This window comes from Vulpes lagopus, chromosome 10, assembly GCF_018345385.1.
Source record: "Vulpes lagopus strain Blue_001 chromosome 10, ASM1834538v1, whole genome shotgun sequence".
NCBI lineage: Eukaryota > Metazoa > Chordata > Mammalia > Carnivora > Canidae > Vulpes > Vulpes lagopus.
In genome coordinates this window covers 71,418,962-71,440,060 of record NC_054833.1, presented here as the reverse complement: position 1 = coordinate 71,440,060, position 21,099 = coordinate 71,418,962, and the positions used below count along the sequence as shown (strand labels likewise).

Sequence of the window (21,099 nt, the reverse complement as noted above, 5' to 3'; positions counted from 1 at the left end):
CTTTGAGAAGTCCAGCAGTTTCAGCTTCCTCCCTTTTGGAACCTAGCCACTGTCTTGTGACAAAGTCTAAACAACCATGTGGAGAAGACTCGAGGCTCTTGGCTGAGCACCAGCTGACAGCCAGTACCATCTTGTTAGGTGGGTGAGCCACTGAGAAGTTGACCTTCAAGCCCCAAACACCACCAGATGACATCATGTGGAGCAAAAATGAGCTGTCCCCTTTGAGCCCTGCCCAATTTGCAAAATAAATGATTATTGTTGTTTTAAGCCATTAAGTTTTGGGGAGGTTTGTTAGACAGAAAAAGATAACTGAAACAAACATCTTAGAATCCCTGAAAACATTTTACATCAGCAGTTTCTCCTCCCCTGACACAAGGTCCCACTGCGGAAAATGTCATGGTGGTTTATGTAGGTATTGCTCTTTAAATTTTGACTATACTATAATGCTGGATACTTGGAGAACTTTAGATTGAAAAATAAGTTTAAGTGGAGACTGTCCTTAATTGTTTCCTACACTAACAGTAGTCCTATCAGCACTGCCACTAGGATAATAAGAAACAACACCATTAATTCTATTGGTTCCAAAGATACCTGAGATGCCTTTAGGTTAGACACTTTCATTTATATTCTGGGGCTTTCTGTAAGGGAGGGGGCAACAAGACCTTTCCATTCCTCTCTCTATATAGATACCTATACACACACGTTGATTTATCACAAAAAAAGATGCCATTCTTTTAAAATCTGTCATTGGGGGCACGTGGGTGGCTCAATGGTTGAGCATCTGCCTTTGGTTCAGGGTGTGATCCCAGGGTCCTGGGATCGAGTCCCACATGGGGCTCCCTGCAGGGAGTCTGCTTCTCCCTCAGCCTGTGGCTCCGCTCTCTCTGTGTCTCTCATGAAGAAATAATAAAAATCTTTAAAAAAAAATCTGTCATTGACTCTCTAAATGGACACAGTATTATAATAAACTACCATTTATTTTTCCTTTTGGGTCCATTACACATAATAATGAAACACTGCCACCCTAGGTGCTGTCTCCATCATACAGATGGGAAAATGGAGCCTTAGAGAAGATGGACAAGTTGGTAAGTGGCAGAGCTAGGATTCATACAACTCTGCCTAGCTGGAGAGCCTAGGTTCTTTCTACCAGGCCCTTCTCCCCTTCACACACACACACACACACACACACACACAAGAATTGTGTATCCCATTGACTTTGAGGACTGGACTGTTGTTCTCATATTTCTGGACTTAGCTTTGTAAACACAATAACAGGAATGGAATTAATGTTTTCTTTTCTTTTTGTTTTGTTTTTTGTTTTGTTTTTCCAATGTCCAGTGATCCAGATGTACAAATAAGTGGGCTTGTTTTGCATTTTTGACATTTGAAAAGAAATTCCATGTTGCTAGTGCTCATGAATGTGCCTTAGGGTACTTGAGTGTTTCTACTCAGAAGACCTCCTTTCAAGCTGCATTCTTTTGCCATGGACCCCTGGGACTGTGGAGAAGGCTCCCCACTGGGTCTGCCTGGAGCAATGTGACTGTGGGAGCCAGAGGCTTTTGGACTTATTTCAGCTCTGAGCTGGAGGAGTGCCATGAAATCACATGATGTTTGGACTAAAAGGGCAAGCCAAAGAATGTCTCTCTCATCCTGCCCTGGCCAGTGAAATCCAAGCACTGAGCAAGTGGGCCCTTCCACATTGCCGCTTCAGTCCACTGGACATGCCAGGACAATGGAAGAAAAAGATGAGTCTCTAAGCCAGGCCCACTGGGGCTCCTATCACTCAGTAAAATTCCAAAACCAGTTAGTGAAAGTCAGGACATACAGGGAAAGATGGTGGCAGATCTCAGAAGGAAACTTTTTAGATCATCTGGTTAAATCCACTAGAGAGAATGAGGAGGGTGGTGGTGAAGCAAATAGTAAGCTAGGAGGAGAAGTGACATAACCAATATTTTACAGATCATTTGAGTAACCAGGACTAGATTCCAGGTGTCCTAATCCCAAGGCCAGGTAGGAAGCCCCAGGAGCAGAGGGCAACCCTAGTCTAGCGTATTGTTGGCACGTGGCCACTATTCCTGAGTAGTGTTGTTAATTAGATCACTTCTTCTAGAGCCTATTTCTTCAAACTTTAGTCTGGATGCCATGGAGAATAAAGGTTGGTAAAGAAGAAAAGTCAGCTTATTGCTGATAGAGAGAGGTACTCTTAGTTTCTACTCTCTTCCTAGACTCTTCTGTTTTCCTTCCTTATTTCATATAGAGTAGACAAAGAATAAAATAGAGTGTCATTTATCTAGATCACTAAGGGCCTCATACCAAAGAGGAGCATTAATTTCGCCTTCACTGAGCAACCTGTGTCTCTGTGCTCCAGTCACCTTTCCATGTCATCCCTGAGACCTACCACATGATTCTTGGCTTCCCACAGTGATATGGTAGAGTATAGCCATGAAGGCATGGATCTAGGTTGAATCCTGGTCCAACTTTTTTTTAGATATTGGAACTAATTGTACTAAATTGTAGATATGTAACTTCTTAAAAAAATTAAACTTTTTATTTTAAAAATGATGATAGGTTCACATGCAGTTGTAAAAAATAAATCAGATCCCACGATCACATTTACCCATTTTTACATAATGGTAACATTTTGCAAAACTATAGTCTAATAATCAAAACCAGTATGTCGATATCAATACAGTTAAGGTACAGAATAGTTCTATCACCACAGGATTCCTTGTTTTGCTCTTTTTTAAAAATTTTTAAAAATTTTTTAATTTTCTATTTTTTATTTATTTATTTTTTGTTTTGTTTTGTTTTGCTCTTTTTTTTTTTTTTTTTTTTTTTTTTTTTTTTTTATGATAGTCACAGAGAGAGAGAGAGAGGCAGAGACACAGGCAGAGGGAGAAGCAGGCTCCATGCACCCGGAGCCTGATGTGGGATTCGATCCCGGGTCTCCAGGATCGCGCCCTGGGCCAAAGGCAGGCGCTAAACCGCTGCGCCACCCAGGGATCCCCTGTTTTGCTCTTTTATAGGCACAATTTTCTCTCTCATTCCTGGCAACCAGTATATGTTCTCTATTTCTATAATTTTGCAATTTCAAGAAAGGACTATAAATGGAATCATACAGTATGAAACTTTTTGGGATTGGCTTTTTTTTTTTTTTTTTTGTCAACAGAATTCTCTGGAGATCTATATAGTTTGTTGCCTATATCAATTAGTTACTTTTTATTGCTCAATATTATTTTGTGGTGTGGAGGTACCACAGCATATTTAATCACTCACCCATTAAAGGACATCAGGGTTGTTTCCAGGTTTGGGAATAGATTATGTATCTACTGAATCTTATGAATAAGATTATGAACAGAACCATTATGAACATTTGTGTATAGGTTTTGTGTGAACATAAGTTTTCCTTATCTCTGGGATATGTACCCAGAAGTGCAATTGCTGGTCTTATAGTAGTTTTTTTGTTTAGTTTTATAAACTGTTTTCCAGAGTATCTGTACCATTTTACATTCCTACGAGCAATGTATGACTGATCTAATTTCTCCATCTACATCCTTGCCAGTATATTAGAAAGCTATATTTCATTTTAGCCTTTTGATAAAGTGTAATGATATCTCACTGTGGTTTTAACTTGTATTTCCTCAATGGCTAATGATGATGCAAATCTTTTCATGTGGTTATTTGCCATCTGTATATCCTCTTTAGTGAAATACCTGTTCACGTCTTTTGCATATTTTCTAACTGGATTTTTTAATGTTGAGTTTTGAGAATTCTTTATTATAAATACTGATCCTTTATTGGATATGTGGCTTGCAAGTACTTTTGCCCTGTCTGTAGCCTGTCTTTTCATCCTCTTTTTTTTTTAAAGATTTATTTATTTATGATATATATATATAGAGAGAGAGAGAGAGAGAAAGAGAGAGAGGCAGAGACACAGGCAGAGGGAGAAGCAGGCTCCACGCCGGGAGCCCGACGCGGGACTCAATCCCGGGACTCCAGGATCGCGCCCTGGGCCAAAGGCAGGGGCAAAACCGCTGAGCCATCCAGGGATCCCCTCTTTTCATCCTCTTAACAGGGTCTTTCACAGACCAAAAGTATTTAATTTTGATAAAGTTCAATTTATTAATTTTTCCTCTTATGGATCATGCTTTTAGCAACATGTCTAACAACTCTTTGCATAGCTGTACTTCCTAGAAGATGTTATCCTATTTTTGTCTAAAACTTTTATAGTTTTACATTTTACATTTAAGTCTGCAATCTATTTGACTTGATTTTCTTTATTAAGTGTGAGATTTAGGTTGAGGTTCATTTTTTTTGTCAATGGATGTCCAACTATTCTAGCATCACCTATTGAAAAAGCTATCTTTCCTGGTGGACTGTGTTCACACCATTGTCAAAAATCATTTGGGCACATTTATGTGGCTCTATTTCTGTGTTCTTTATTCTGTTTCACAGACCTATGTGTCTGCCCCTCTGTCAGCCTAGCATAGCACACTCTTTTGATAACTATAGAGCAATACAAGGTAGAGTGATTCTTGCCAATTTATTCTCTATTTCTATGGAACTTAGAACTTATGTTTTTTACCATTTTACTTGGGAATAAATCTCGAACTTACAGAACAGTTGCAAAAATAACAATAGTATGAAATATATCCATGTACTCTTTAGCCAGATTCACCAATTATTTATATTTTGCTGCATTTGCTTTATCATTTGCCCCCTATACACACACACACACACACACACACACACACACAAACATATATATGATACTTTTTTTTCCTAAACCATTTAAAGCTAAGTTGAATGTATCATGGCCCTTTATTTCTAAATGTCCTTATGTGTACTTCCTAAAAATATGGATATTTTCTTACATAACTACAGTATACTTATCAACTCCAATAAACTTTTCATTGGTGAACACTTTTACCTAATCGACTATCCGTATTTCATTTTTTCTGAAAATTGGCCTAATAATGACCTTTAGAGATTTATTTATTTATTTATTTATTCACACAGAGACACACAGAGAGAGGCAGAGACATAGGCAGAGGGAGAGGCAAGCTCCCTGTGGGAAGCTTTATGCAGGACTTGATCCTAGGACCCAGGGATCATGACTTGAGCCAAAGGCAGATGCTCAACCAATGAGACACCCAGGTACCCCCTTCCTTTAGAGTTTTACAAAAGCCTCCAACACTGGGTCCAATCTATGTTCAGGTATTAGATTTTAGCTTTAGTTGCCATGTCTCTTTAGCCTCCTTTAATCTAGAACATCTCCATAGCCTTTTTTCATCTTTTATGACATTGACACTTTTTGAAGAAAGCTGAACCACTCCTATCCCACTTTTTTTTTTTTTAAAGATTTTATTTATTTATTCATGAGAGATACAGACTGAGAGAGAGACAGAGACACTGGCAGAGGGAGAAGCAGCCTCCATGCAGGGAGCCTCACGTGGGGCTGGATCCTGGGACTCCAGGATCATGCCCTAGGCCCAAGGCAGGCGCTAAACCTCTGAGCCACCCAAGGGATTCCCCTAGCCCCACTTTTACAGTGCAGTCCTCATTTGCAGTATATCTTAGATTTAATCCCTATGATTAGATTCAGGTTTTGCATTTGCGGCCAACATATTATAGAGCTGATCCGTCTTTTTCTAGTCTAACATATCTGGAGGAAGTCACATTTCATCTGCCCCCATTTTGATTTTGATCACCAGGTGAAGCTATTGTATGATATTTGTCTGGGCCTTAAAAAAATGGCAATTTCATGTGTAACCTGCCCTCTCTGATGCTGTTTTTTTTTTTTTTTCACCTGTTAAGTGTGGATTAGTAATTTCTCTCCCATGAGTATCATTGGGAGGGTTAAATAAGCATAAAAATCACCCCATAGGGGATCCCTGGGTGGCTCTGGTTGAGCGTCTGTCTGCCTTCGGCTCAGGGCGTGATCCCGGGGTCCTGGGATGGAGTCCCACATCGGGCTCCCTGCATGGGGCCTGCTTCTCTCTCTGCCTATGTCTCTCTTTCTTTGTGTCTCTCATGAATAAATAAATAAAATCTTTTTTTTAAAGCACCCCATAAGTATTAGCTACGCTTATTGCAGCCAGCAAGTGTTAAGGGATCTCGGTTTGGATCTTCCCTTCGGACACTCTAAATTACAAGCAAACTCGCGACAGAGACAAAGTGGTGGGGGGCAGGGGCAGACTTAGCTCTGCCATTTTGGGTTCCTCAACTGGAAAATGGGAAAATGCTGTGAGGTTTAAGGACCTGTATGTAAAAGTGCCCCTCTAGACTTAGACTGGGTTCTCAAAAAAATCATTAGTGATCCATAAGCTGTTATATGAGGAAAGAAGGACTATCTGTCAATAGTCAGTTCTTTTAAAAATTGGAAAATTGAAATGTCAATTCAATTCTTTTAAAAAAATAGAATGTGAGGTCATTCCGAGGCAGGAAAAAAATATGGTTAGAGCCCAGGACTTGGGAACTGTCACCATTCGGCTGCTCTGGGCAGACGAGCTAACCTCTCGGAGCTGGAGTTTTACCATCTGTGATTTGGGGGTAAAATCCGCGCACTTCCCCGCGGCTCCCGGCGTCCCTTAACGACGCCTCGCAGGACCTGGCACTGGCTCGGTCCACGTTGCTGGGCGCGGGACGCGGGCCTAGGGCGTGCACCTGCAAGGCCGCGGGCGCTGGGGGCCTCGGGGAGGGCGCCCGGGCTGCAGCGCCCCCCGCCCCCCGCCCCCCGCGGGCCGCCCCCGCCCCGGCCCGCCCCGCCCCGCCCGCCCGGCCGCAAGCTCCTCCCCCCCGGCCGCGGCCGCCCGGCGACCGCCCGGCACCTGCAGACGCGCGGCGGCCGGGGAAGCGCGAGGCCACCCTCGGGCGGCGGCGGCGGGGGAGGGGCGCGGGCGCACAGATGGGAGCAACTGAGAAGGGCGGCAGGAAGAGCCGGAGGCTGTTTTCTTCTCTGCGGCCGTGGAAGGCGACCCGGCGGCTGTGGCGGACGCGCTCGGCTCCCAAGGCGGCGCAGGGTGAGTGCGGTCGCGGCCGCGGACCTGTCGGGGCGAGCCTCGGCGGCGTCTCGGGCCCACCTCCCGGCCCCTGGCACCTGGGGCTGCGGGCAGCGCGGCCTGGCGTCGGCCGGGCCTGGCGACCCTGCCCCTGCCCCTGCCCCTGCCCCTGCCCCTGCCCCTGCCCCGGGACGAGACCAGCTCCGCGCGCTGCCTGCGGGGTGCGGGGGCCGGCGTCCGCGCCGTCCCCCGTTCTCCTTCCATCCCTTGGCCTCTTAAGCACCTCTCCTCGGGCCAGGTGGTTGGAGCTTGCCTGTTTCCTGCAAAAGCCCCTGTGTGCCCCTGTGTGTACGTTTGACTCTGGCCAGAGCGAATTCAGGGTGCCTCGGGGACACTGTTCAGGTTTGCGTCCCGCCCGACACCTGGCCGGTTGCCTGCAATGCAGTAGCCATTGGAGGAGTGAATCTGGACCCAAGGCTGCCTTCAAGGTCTCCCCCGTCTGCACCCATCCCCCGTTCCCACCTGTCTGCGGTGATCCCCAGTTCTCTCCTAAGCTCGAGCCACAATACGCAGCTTCCCAAACCCCATTACACACCCTGTCCCCACCATGGCCTTAACTCCCATTTATCCAATCACTGATTCACCCCATTCCTTCCTTCCAGAGTCTGGGTTGAGCTCTTCCAGCGTGCCACGGCCTGGAGTGAGCAAGATAGGCAAGGCCCAGCTCATGGCACTACTTCTAGAGGGGGCAACACGTTGCACACACAAACTGGGTAAACCTCTCCATTACAAATTGCTGTGGGTGCTGAGAGAAAAAGAAGGCAGAGGCACCCTGGCTTATATGGCAGATGGACGGGGAAGACCTCTCGGAGGCAATGGGATTTCACCCTGGACCTGAAGACTGAGTAGGAGTTACTCCAGCATGGAGCCTGGGAGAGCACGCCTGCCAGGCAGTAACAAGTGGGAAAGGTTCCCGGAGTGCCTGAGCTTAGCAAAGGGACAGTGGGAGACGCGGGACCCGGATGGTGGTCTGGGTAGGACACGACGAGGAGTTTGGATTTTATTTCCTAAGTGAGCTGGGAAGCTACTGGTGTTCTAAGCAAGGACATGTCATGATCTGCTAGCTCACTGCCCTGTGTGTATTTGCAGTGGCCATGCCTTTGTCTCTCAGCCGACCCATCCATAAGGAAATGACATTTCCTTTCTGAAGCCTTTCCTGGGGTTTCTGCCACCTGTAACCTCTTTTTTAGCATTTTGTCACCCATAGGGCATCTGTCACCGTTCATCTGGTATAATAGATTCCACGTGGGCAGGTTCTCATCTACTTGGCCTTTGCGTACCCTACCAGGCTAAGACCAGGCTTGGTACTTTCTTAGATAGCCTGTTTGCTAGAGTGTGTGTGTGTGTGTGTGTGTGTGTCTCCTGTCTTGTCCTTTCCATCTGTTTCTATCATCTGAGGATTCTTTTTCTGAGAGGCTGACATGCCTTGATTCCTAAAATGGCCGACCCGATCCAAGGCAGAAGCTACACTGCACCAGGGCCCTGTCATTTATACGGTCCTCACCCCCCCACCTCCACCGCAGGATTGTCTTGAAGATTAAATGAATTGATGAGTTAAATGAGTTAATAATTGTGAAGTGCTGGCACATAGTAAACATTCTAAAACTAAACTTGACCAAAAGCAAGAATTATTTCTTAATATTTATTTATTGCATTAGAAACAAGCTTTTCTATTGTTGGTGGTTAGACTAAGGCTTGGTATTGTCATCTTGCTGGCTTTCAAAGAATGTGTTATTACTTTTAGTCAATGCACAATTAAATTCCTTCCCCACTGCCATTCAACTGGTGCTGAAACTTCATAGGTCTGAAGGCTAAGCACCCTTTTACTTTAGTTTGGCTGAGGAGTTAAATAGAAGGGTCACTGCAACAAGTATTCCTTGAGTGATAATTACATGCAGTATGTAATTCCAGGTGTCTGCGAATGTTTGCAAAAGAGGACAAAATGGCTATTTCCACTGCAGTAAAATGGGTTACGATAAGTTTCCTAGTTTTATAGTTTTTATTTTTTAAGGATTTTAATTGTTTATTCACGAGAGACCCACAGAGAGAGAGGCAGAGACACAGGTGTAGGGAGAGGCAGGCTCCCCACGGGACTGATGGTAGGACTCAATCTCAGGACCCCAGGCCCAAAACCTGAGCCAAAGGCAGATGCTCAACCACCCAGGCACCCCATTTTATAATTTTTAAAGTCAGGTCTATACTGTGTATACAGTTGTCCTCTCCTCTCTTCTCTGTTTTTGTCCTGGAGGTCAACCATGGCTTCTTGGGACCTATTGCCACACCATCCCTCTTTTTTCTTAAGTAGGATCATGGTTGATCACTGTATTTCTCTACTTCTCCCATACAACCTGGGGATAAGGCCATTATAATATTTTATATGATACTTCACAGTTTATAGAACATGTCAACTACAAGATGTTATTTTAATCTTGATAGCACACTGGAAGGAGGGAGGGCAGATAGTGTTTATTTCCCCCATTTTATAGATGAGGAAGGTGAAGCAAGAGACAGAGTGACTTGCAGGAGGTTATATGACTAGTCAGTGGCAGACTCAGGCCTGATTGCCCATACAGCATTCTTTCTGCCATATCTCCCTGCACAAAATAAACATGCTTCAATATCTATACTCATGGAGAGAAGTAAAATGAATAAATATCATGCAATGCAAGAAATCTATATCCCAATTTTATTTGTGTTTCTTTTAAAGGTGCCCTGAATTTCTTATAATGATGGGACATCATCACATAATTGATAGACGCCAATTTGGGCATCTAGAATCATGTGCTTTGGTGCCAGACTGTGATTTGAATCTCCCATTACTAAGTGGCACAGTAATAAGCTGTGTGATCTTGGGCAAGGTGCTAAATCATTTTAAAACTCAGTTATATATCATATATAAAATTGAGATGATAATTCCTATCATAATGTTCTGTGATGATTAAATGAATTAATGTATATAAAGTACCTAGTACACGGTAGCTTAGTTACTATTTTTATTGATATTAGTCCAGATAGTCTACCATATGATCACATCTCAACAATGGCTAGTCACAGAGCTGGAAAACTCAGTAACCTATGAGAATAAAAAATGACCGGGAAGCTCCTAAGGGGCAGCTGTTCCTTCTGTACTAACCAGAACATTTTTCACAGCATCTTTTTTGTTCCCACCTTTTTTATTTTTCCACCAGGAGGCTGCAGTGAGAAGTAGTTTAGCTTTTGGGGACTCTTGGCATCTTTTCAGCCTAACACTGTATCCTGAATATAGCAGACATTCAATAAATATGTTTGTTTAGGAGATTATCCTTTAGGAGATTTTATATATCTATATATCTATATATATCTCCAAAGAGAATGCACCTGAAATTTACCTTATGATCATTTGTGACTTTAAGTAGAATACATACCTAGATAGACAATTACTGAGTTAAAAGGTATATGCTTTTTTGATTTTGGAAAAATAGCTAACCTCCATACATTTGTGCTAATCTAGTTCCTACCAGAAGTGTGTGCGATTCATGATTCCTTACATCCTTGCCAATACTGAGTACTGTCAGACTTTTTAATGCTTGCCAATTTCATGGGTGTGAAATGGTACTGCTTGGTTGTTTTATATTGAGTTTCCTTAACGAATGATGAAATGAAGATCTTTTCATGTGAATACTGGCCATGTGTGAATAAGGCCTATTCATGTTATTTCCCATTTTTTGCTTTAACTTGATGGTTTGTCTTTTTCTTATCCACTTACAGTTGTTTAAATATTCTGGATAGTAATAATTTGTTGGCTTATATGTCCAAACAACTTAAAAAAATATACCTAAGCATGCAAGCTGTTCCAAATGGGAATATGAACAAGTTGTGCCCAGTGGAAATTAACCCCCCAAATGCTTCCAAACTTTCTAAAGAACTATATTTTAGACAAATATCAAAGCTTTTAGGTTACAGAAAAGGGAGTGAACAGTTGGTGGACTTATTTTGTAAGAAGTAGACCTTGAAACAATGCTAGAAAACTGGCCCTAGTTTCTCCCACCAGAAGTTACCTCCCTGAAATCCCAGTGGGTCAGAGAGCCCTTTCCTGAACTGTAGTACTCCCTGGAAAGACAGATTGGAACTTGAGCCAGTCTCCATCAGCAGATGGTGCTTTCTAGGACAAGTTACTTGGAGAGGAGGACAGGTGATCAGCGGTTTTAATCCTCCACTGCCAATTTCTAACCATATACCCCTAAAAACAAATCACGCTGAATGGAAATATTGATTACTACCTAGGGATATTGGAAAGATCAAATGAGATCATAAATATAAATATGAAAGACCTATGTAAATACAAGGATATTTGCTAGGCCCTGTGAAGTAACCAACACTGTGCCAGAGTGGAGAGAACTTGACCTACAACGATCTTTAGGCCCTGGTCCCTACCATTTGTTCTGCATACGAGTGCATGATTGTCGAACAGTAGTTCTCCAAGTGTGGTCTCCAGACTAGCAGCATCAACATCTCCTGGAACCTGTTAGAAATGCAGTGTTGGCCCTCACCTCAGAGCTACCAAACCAGAAACTCTGGAGGTAGGGTCCAGCAATCTGTTTTAACAAGCCTTGCAGTAATTCTGATGTATGCTAATGTCGGAGAACCACTGGCCTAGTGGGATGTGCAAAGACTTAAAAGTTAGCAAATGTGGATTCTAAAGTGTTAACTCTCATTTGCCAGCTTCTTGCATGAGCAAGTTCCTAGGCCCCTTATTGGGTTTACAAGCTCTCATCTATAAAAGGAAGATGGTATCACCTCCCTCACAATGTTGTCTTAAGAACAAAGTATCCTAGCTGTGCTACTTTTTAGCTCTGTATCCTTTGGCAAGTGGCTTCTCCTCATTTCTGCCTCATTTTTCTCATCTGAAAAAAGATGGAACAGCAAGAATTATCATATATGCACGGTTTACTGTGTGCTGGCCAGGGTCCGAAACAGGTGCATATTTTTGTTTTATTTAATTCTGACAATAACCTTTTCTTAACCGTCTCTGTCTTACCAATGAGAAAACTGAAGCACAGAGAGGTTAAGTAACATTTCCAATGTTACATAACTGGGTAAGCTAGGATTCAAACCCAGGCAGGGTGCTGTGAAAGTCTTTCTTCTTCTTTTTTTTATGATTTTTTAAAAAATTTATTCATGAGAGACAGAGAGAGAGAGAGAGAGAGAGAGAGAGAGTGGCAGAGACACAGGCAGAGGGAGAAGCAGGCCCCACGCAGGGAGCCTGACGTGGGACTTGATCCCGGGACTCCAGGATCATGCCCTGGGCCGAAGGCAGCCACCAAACCTCTCTTTAAACACAATGCTTGGCAAATAAGTTCTCAATAAATGTCTGAAAATGATGATAAGAAGAGTACCAGCACAGACTAGGCACTCTATGTATTAACTGCCTTCCCTTTGCCTTGTAGCATGTCTTCATGGGAGCCTCTGCAGCTTTTCTTATAGTCATGCTGCCCTCCCGTGTGCTGGCACAAACCTTCCTCCACCCCCAATCAGCAATTTTTCTCTATTTTACCTCCCTTATGGCCACTCCAGTGATCTGAGCAAACCATACAGAGGCTTGGCTGGATGGAGGAAGATGGAATGTGGTGATGCATGTGGAACCATCCTCCTGTCACCACGTGGTGACAGGAATGAATGACTAAAGCTAGAAGAGGGTCAAGGCAAGTCAAAGAAAGGCCATTAGGTCTGCCTAATTTGGGACATAACCTCTGAGTCTCTTTTGCTCTCAAATTTCCAAGAGAATGTAAAAGCTCTTTTTTGCTCAGTTTTTCTTCAGAATAAAATTTACAGCTGGGAAGCTGAACCCACAATATTAACAACAGCATCTTTTCTTTCATTTTTGTTTTACAAGGACAATAAAAAGCCTATTCTTTTTCAATTCAGGGTTTCACTTATTGTTCTTGAAAATTCTGTTCAGTTTTGCTCTCAAGATGGCCTTCCTTACTGGGCATGACTCACTGGTCTAGTGACTCAGAAGTGGCATCAAACAAGACAAGGACTGTGCAGAGCTATGAAAGGACGTGGTAGCCAGTGGAGCCTGTTTGAGCTTTGCTAAACCCAGCTATTGACATAGGGCATTATTTCCCTTAATGGGTGTTTACAGAGGTCCTTGATACCAGTTTCTTTGAAGTGTGGGGTCTGTCAGAGACCCTACTTTATTTTGGAAAGCTCCAAGGCTTGAGCCCATTCCTGTCCCTAAATTGGGTGGGGCCTTGAGGTTTACTGTGGATCAAGACAAGGTTTCTGAGAATTCACCTGACCCTTCTTGGAATAGCCCTAGAAATAGAGGTGTAAGGCTTCTGTAAATATTGTAGCAGGAGGGAAAGTAAAAGCTCTTTTTATTTGAAGAGGACTTCAAACTTCTGTGCACTTAATTAAAAACAAAAACAACAACCAATCAATTAAGGATGCATAGAGATAACAGATATGCGATAAAGCAAATAGAGCAAAACCAAAACCGTTCATCATGCAAAATACTGCGTTGGGTAAAATGTAGGTACCCCTAGAAATGACCACACTCTTGAAAACAATTGGCTTTCTTTTAAATATAAATGGGAGCTCTTTTCTCACTTCCTCACTCCTCTCAGCCTTAGTCTTTTTTCCTGGGAAACCTACTTGATTAAAGCTCACCTCCTGGAGCGAAGCTGGCAGCTGGGGGGAGCTACTCCTTTCTGCTGAGGCTTGTATATTCTTTCTGATGTGTAAGTCTCACAGCAGCCCTACAAGCTAGTTATTATTTCCTGTAGAAGGAGCAGAGGGGTAAACTTGACCCAGGTCACAAGGTAGTAATATTAGTCTTAAAGCATTTATGAAGCCCTCACTTTATGTGTCAGGCTTTGTGCTATGTACTTTACATGTATTAACTCGTTTGAGCCTCACCCAACCCCAGGAGGTAGTTCCATTATTGTCTTTATCTTACAGATCAGGAAATATAGAAGAGGTGTAGGAGAGTGTCCCAGGTTACTTTAGGGCCCAGAATGTAGTAGAGCCCATGTTTGAACCATCTCTTTATGCTTTATGGCCCCTGCCCTACTATTCAAACCCAGGTCTTGGCATTCCTTTTCATTAATGAGTAAATCAGCATACCTTGTAGAGACCTCTTGCCCCGAAGCCACAGGCTTCTTCAGGACACAGTGCTTTTTTCAGTGCTATGTCATTCCCAGTGTTCTAAGCAGTACCGGGCACAATGTATATTTATTGAATGAAAGAGTGCATGAATGGTGGCTGCATATCACCTCCTTCTCTCTCCACTCTGCCCCTAAAGGTGCTCCAAACTGGGCACAATTTGGCTGTTCTGAACTTGGACCTTCAAGATGGAGATGTCTCTAGCTTTGATGTGGTCTATGCACCAACATGGCTCATTTGGTGGCCAGCAACGAGTTCCAGTGAATGCAGATTTTCCACACTGGTCTTAAGTTGTCGGAGAGAAGCATAAAGGTATTATCTACTGCCAAGGAAAGATGGGAACAAAAACTGAATACTTAAAATTTCCTAAAACTTTCAGGGAGTCTTTAAATTATGGCAGCTAGAAATCAACTCTAGGACCCCTAGTGGCCGTGGCAAGCTTTCAGTCTACAGCTCTATCTGACTGGCTACAGTAATGATCAGGTGAACACTAGCAATTAGTTCTCCTTAATGTGTCCAAGTATGTTGATAATTATACCTTACATTTATATAGGACTTAGTTTACCAAGTACCACATCTATTCTCCCTTTTGATCTTCTGAAAAGCCTGGCACATACAAAGGGTAGATATGATTAGTCCCACTTTACAGATGAGGACACTGGTGCCAGAGAGGTTGTCACCTACCCTACACTACTCAGTTAATAGTGGTAGAGACAGGTTTTTGACCTTATCTCAACTACTCCAGCAAATTTTCCATGTCAATATTGCATTGTAACCCAGCAATTTCTGGGGATGAAAGCAACAGGTAGGTGTATTTCTTGGTGTTGCTCTTCTTACAACTTAGTGAGGTCCTGGATTGGGTCACTTAATCTTTTTGGATATCAGCTTACCAATTTATAATGGGGGAATAAACACCACCCATCACCTAGAGTGTACCCAGAGCAGAGGAGGTTGTGAGGAGTCAGAACTTAAAATAATGTCTAAGTGAAGATGTTTGGAAGGGACTATGATGACCCTGACCCATTTTTCATAAAATAAATTGTCACCTCCTCTGACCACCCTGTCTAAAATGGCATGTCTCTTATTCATTACCATGCTTAATTTTTCCTCATGACATTTATTACCATTTACTACATGTTCATGTTTTTGTATTGTCTGTCTTCATACTCTCACCAAAATGTAATAGCCACAAGAGCAGGATTTGGTCTGTTTTCCCTAACAGATGGACTTCTACCTGGCACAAATAAACATTTGTTCAGTGAAGGAATGAAGGAATGAATCTGAGCTATGCGATGATTGAAAGTAAGTTGGAATTGGATGACTGAAAGATTTGCTTGAATTTTCCTTGCCCTCTAAGAGAGAGCTCTCATGGTCTGGCTTCCTCATGCCCATTTCTTGCTCAGCCCTGAGAATCAACTTACGCCTGAGTGAAATGGATTCAATGATCTGTGTCCACGCAGCAGACACAGGTCACTCTATGCCTCTGTATTGTAACAGCCTGTGAGCCCCTTGAGGAGTGGGACTAGTCCCCTTCACGGTTGTATCCCCACTACTTAGCATGGAGCCTGGGTTACAGAGAGGTAAAAGAAATATGTGTTGAATGAATGAATATGAAAAAGAAAATAAAGCACAGGTCTCTTAATTCCCTCCAAAATTAAAGTCTCCATTTGAGAATAAGCTTGGCACATGGCACAAACAACCCTCTTTCAACCTGAACTAAATCTCTACAGAGATGAGGAGGCACTAAACAGTTGGTTCCCTAATCGAAGAGAAGGAAAGGCAAGCCTAGACTCCAGATCCAGTTCCATGCCATGTTTTGGAATTTGTGTTTACGTCGGCCTTCATCCCCATCCTTTCTGCTCCAGCATAAGCAAAATTATCACCCCGCACACTGACTTGCATGCAATTATCAGAGCTTGGGTGCTCCTCCGTTGAGGGACTTCGCCCCTAAGACTCCTGACTTTCTGTGAATGACAAATCAAAAGTCAGGTTTGCAGAATCAGCCGGACTTTCCTGCTCATTTGCAGCAGAGGGAGGAAAGAGAGAATGAAAGATTCTGAAAATAAAGGTAAGGGGCCAACTGCAGAGGGGCGGCTAAAAGATGCCAGGGATGAAATGTCACTCCACAGATAAGGTTAGTTTGTATTAATGGATGACTTTAAATTACTGTGTATATATTATTTTAAAATTCTAGTTATGTAATAAACGTGACTTTTTTTTTTAATGACTGGCTTCTGGTTTCCAAATATTGTGTCATTCAATTTTCCATATCTGTACTACCAAATAGAACAATATTTTTGCATTCTTCATGTAATCTTGGCTGCCTAACACATATTTCCATTTCACAGATTTTCTTATAATAGCTCCCAGGATTTTGATAATTTTATTTTGGGAGAGTTCACAATAGTTATTGATGGGTAGGGTTTCAATGCATTTATTGCGATTGGAATATCTGAAATACTTCAGACTTTTACAGTTTGGGTTCACAAGAAAATGTTGACGGAGACTTGTCTGATGAACGTTAATCCTTTCAGGAGGACCCAATGGCGAAGCATCCCTGACCTTCAGAACTGTTTATCTTGCAGAGATGTTCCCATGCAAACTACCCCCACCCCTCCAGCCTCCAGCCCCTAATTCTCCCCGGCCCCCCCTCCCCAATTACTCGAATTCTATTTTAAGCATGGGGGCAGAGAGAAATGGATTTAAATGAAAACCCTGGAAAGGATGGGGCTCACTAAAATGAGCCAGCCAAATTTTAATTCACCAACAGGGATTCTGGAGGATTCTGGTGTTTTAAATTCCCAGGCTCCTTAAATTTTCTGCCGCAGTTGGGGGAGGAGCGATAGACCCCAAGGTCTCCGGAGGCTACACGTGTTCCCCGACCCCGTTACCGGAGGGAGCCCTTCCTGCAGCGTTGCTCCTGCTCGTGGTCGTGGCCGAGGAGGGCGCCGAGGGGCCAGGCTCCCGGGGAGGGAAGGCTCCAGGGCGGACGCCGCCGCGGAGGACGCCATCGCCGCGCCACGGTGCCCAGCCCCTGCTTCCCGAGCGCTAATTTTAGGGTTCGCCCGCCCCACTTTCCCCCGCGGGCTTTCGCAGCTCTCGCACCGGAGAGGCTGCGCCGCAGTTTGCACCCCACCCTCTTCCGACTGCGAGCTGGGCGTTAAGGAGGCCTCAGCACTTTGCCCTTGGACAGCGGGGCTGCGAGCCCCAGGGGGCGGCTGGCGCCCACCGGGCCCCTTCTGCGCCCGGTTATGTGGGTGACCTAGGGGACGACACAAGCCCCCAGGCTTGGCCTTCCCCAGACCAGTTCCCAGTCACTCTGGCTTGTTATAAGATTCTCACTTTTTTGATGATCAGGGATGTTTATTCCACATTAAAAAAAGGACCCCCCCAAAAAACCCCCAAACCAACCAACCAACCAACCAAACAAACAAACAAACAAAAAAAACCAAACCACCCAAAACACCAAAACCAAAATACAAAACCCCAAAGCCACAAACAGCTTGATGCCAGCGAGGAGACTAATATTTTAATCTACTGAACTGTTTGTAATGAAGGCTCCCAAGCAATGGGCACTTTCTGTAAGGAGGCTATAAAAGCGGCAGAGGTAGTTGGTGTTGGTAGTATTAACATCTAATAAGCTCTGGATCATTCACATCCACGTATTGATCCGTGTGGTTTCCATGTTTAAAATTTAATTAAGCAGCCCAGAGGTGGAGATGGGGGGGTGGGGGTGGGGGGGAGAAGAGCTATGTATGCCTGGGCCTGGCAGAGTGGAAAGAGGGCCTCTCTGCACTGCTAAGCCAGCCTCTCTGGTGAACAAATAAAACCTGTACTCCTGTAATCCAAAGTATTTAAAGTGAACTCAGAGGGTTGGCTTTCCCTGTGTTGTTTTCAGGGGCCAGATAAAGGGTTTTTGGAAAGAAAAAAAAAATTGCTTATATGCCTTGTCATGCTAGGCCATACTCATGTTTTAGAAATAGTGAAGACTAGCTCAATTGGAGGCTCAGGATAAGGCTAATTACTCACTGCTGTTTGGAATTTTAACACTCGGTTTCTCAGTGTGTCAGAATGTTTTAAGCTTCAAATCCCTAGCTGCTTTTTGAGGGGAGTTGGTATTTAGAATTTTTGTTTCACTTTGTTTGGGAAAGAGCCTTTGTTTGGGAGTCAGGATAGTTAGGTTCTGGCTTGTTTCACCTAATTTATTAGCGACTAAGGACAAGACCCTTTATTCCTTTCGATTTTAGTTTACATATTTATGAAATAGAGAAATGTTAAACTAGATCAGTACTCTTCAGATTGTGGGTGGTAAATAAGTAGTATGGTGAGTTTTGAGCAACATTTTAGAAAGATGACATAGAATAGAAAATGTTGGTCACCATTGCACCTGGTAAGGATAAACATTCTTTACTGAAACTTACCAAAACTACTCTAATTTTGGATATTCATGCTTGTTTCTGCATGTAGGTATGGGCTGTCTTGGCGTTAGGTCTGTTTCTTACTATGAATCCCAGTCAGGAGTTTGAGAAACATTGAAACACAGCACAGCTTATTAATTTGGTTTTCAAGGGGTCTGTGTAGTACAGTTTTATATGCATGCCCATTTGGTTTATGGATGAGGAGAACATTAATAGTTCTCAGATTTTCAAGGTCTAAGATCCCCAATAGGTTCTGAAAGATTGTTTATCTAAGGTCTCCCAAGACTCTTCCAAGCTAATTTATTAGTGATCAAAGAATCTTTTCAGGGCCAGGAGATGGGTATGTGTTGACAGAGAGCAGCTGAGTATATAGTGTGAGGTGGTGTGTGTGTGTGTGTGTGTGTGTGCGCACGTGTGCCCAATGGTGAGGAGAAGGAGTGACCATGGTAACCAAACCATGAGAGCTATTTGTAGGTTCCAAAGTACCAGTCAGTGACCTGAATATGAAACATAATATCTAAAAATTTGAGGCTTTATGCTGAAAAGTACCACAGAAAAACTGTTAAAATGTTGTGAATTGTTCAGAAGTCTACTCTTCTTGCAAAGACTGAAAATGAGAATTAGATGAAATCTGAGGAGGTTGTCAGGGGCAAATAAATCATCAGGATATTGGTAGGCACAAACTGAATTTTTATAAGCTACCATCACATGACTAATGTTCAGGAAATGTTGATTTGCGGTTTAACAGATGCCTTTCTTTTTCCTCCTTTTGTTACCTCTTAAGACAGTTCAGTGAAACTTTTATTTACTTTTTAATTTTAAAGATTTTATTTATTTTTAGAAATTTATTTTTTTAAAGACTTTATTTATTCATTAATGAGAGAGAGAGAGAGAGAGAGAGACAGAGAGACAGAGAGAGACAGAGAGACAGAGAGACAGAGACACAGGCAGAGGGAGAAGCAGGCTCCATGCGGGGAGCCTGACATGGGACTCCTTCCCGGGTCTCCAGGATCAGGACGCCCTGGGCTGAAGGTGGCGCTAAACCGCTGAGCCACCCGGGCTGCCCAAGATTTTATTTATTTGAGAGAGAGAGTGAGGGCTCGTAATAGCCAGGGGAGGGATAGAGGGAGAGGAAGAAGCAGACTACCCGTGGAGCAGGGAGCCAGAAGGAAGGACTTGATCCCAGGACCTTGACGTCGTGACCTGAGCCTACTGACCGAGTCACCCAGGTGCCCCTCAGTGAAGCTTTTAAGTACAAAAACTATCGTATGACATTTACCATGCATATCTCAAAATGCTTTGCAAGCCAGAAAAAAAAAATCATGTATGAGGCAACTAAGAAGAAAATAGTTGAATGAGTTAATAAACAGATCTTGGCAAACATGACAGCTAATTATAATAACACTCATATTAACTAATGTTAATAACATTAACACTATTTAATGAACACTTAGTATGTGAAAAGCTCTCTGTGAGGTGCTTTACATATGGTCTTGTCATAACACTGTAAGGTAGGGGTATTGTGCATATAAAGAAATGGATTAAGAATTTTGTATAGATACACATAGCTAGATACATGTAGCTAGTAAGGGCAGAGTTGGGATTCAAACCCAGATCATTATACCTCCCAAACCAGTCACATGGTAGGCAAGGGCTTGAGAATAAGCAGCATGATGAAATTGCATAGTTATTAATAAAATTTCCAACATCATCTATTATTAGAAATGATTTACTTATTATTCAAAGGGAAATGAGAACTATAGAAAGTGATGGCTTTTGACTAATTTTCTGGATTGTGTTTATTTGGAAAATAAGTGTTTCAACTCAGCTGGAAATTTCCTTTTATTTAGAAAGTTCTCTGAGTATTTTGTGCAATGAAGTTTTTAAAAGCAGTGATAGGAAAGAAGTGGAGAATTTGAAGATTTGGTTGGAAAATATTTTTCCTACAAGAGTGTAGGGCAAAAAAGTTCTCTTTTAAACTTTGTTATTTTTCTGTATTTTGTCTCAGAATAACAAGCATGGCATTTTTTGAACAAATGAAGTTATGTATAACATTTTAATGTGTGGTTAAAGTAGGTGTAGAGTTCTTGGAAGAATTTGATTTGTTGCTGAAAGTTATTACAAAATCTGAGTGAGAGTTTGAATAGGTCAGATTCAGCCTTTTAGGTGCTAAGTATTAAAAAGGCTATGGTATATGTATGTCTCCCAATCTATAATCAAAATACAATAAGTGAAAGGAAATAAAAAGATGTTGTGATTTTTCTTAACCATTATGACTATGTTGATACTTTTAGAGAAAACCCAAATTCTTTCAAGGATCTTTGTCATTTGCTGCTTGTGACTGGGTAGGTTGGAGAAATGATATGTTGGTTGGGATGATCTATAAATGGCTGCCTGATTTCTTAGTTTTCAGGGCTAGCATGTGATAAAACTGGATTTTGAGCCTGGTCTATTCCACTGGTTCTCAAATGGGC

At 42.8% G+C, this 21,099-nt stretch overlaps 1 protein-coding gene across 4 annotated transcripts in view; it reads left to right on the top strand.

Annotated features, from left to right (window-relative positions):
• The first annotated feature begins 6,837 nt into the window (after nt 1–6,837).
• DNAJC6 (DnaJ heat shock protein family (Hsp40) member C6) overlaps nt 6,838–21,099 on the top strand; it is a 140,105-nt gene continuing 125,843 nt past the window's right edge. Inside the window, exons 1-3 of one of the 4 annotated variants that reach the window (XM_041772875.1) lie at nt 6,910–7,022; nt 14,347–14,519; nt 15,430–15,509. In XM_041772875.1, coding sequence (XP_041628809.1) covers nt 15,482–15,509 — 28 coding nt within the window. In that variant the 5' untranslated portion in view covers nt 6,910–7,022; nt 14,347–14,519; nt 15,430–15,481. Of the gene's footprint in view, nt 7,023–14,346; nt 14,520–15,429; nt 15,510–16,057; nt 16,276–21,099 lie in introns of those variants that run through there. The other 3 variants (XM_041772874.1, XM_041772873.1, XM_041772876.1) reach the window with 3 other exon arrangements.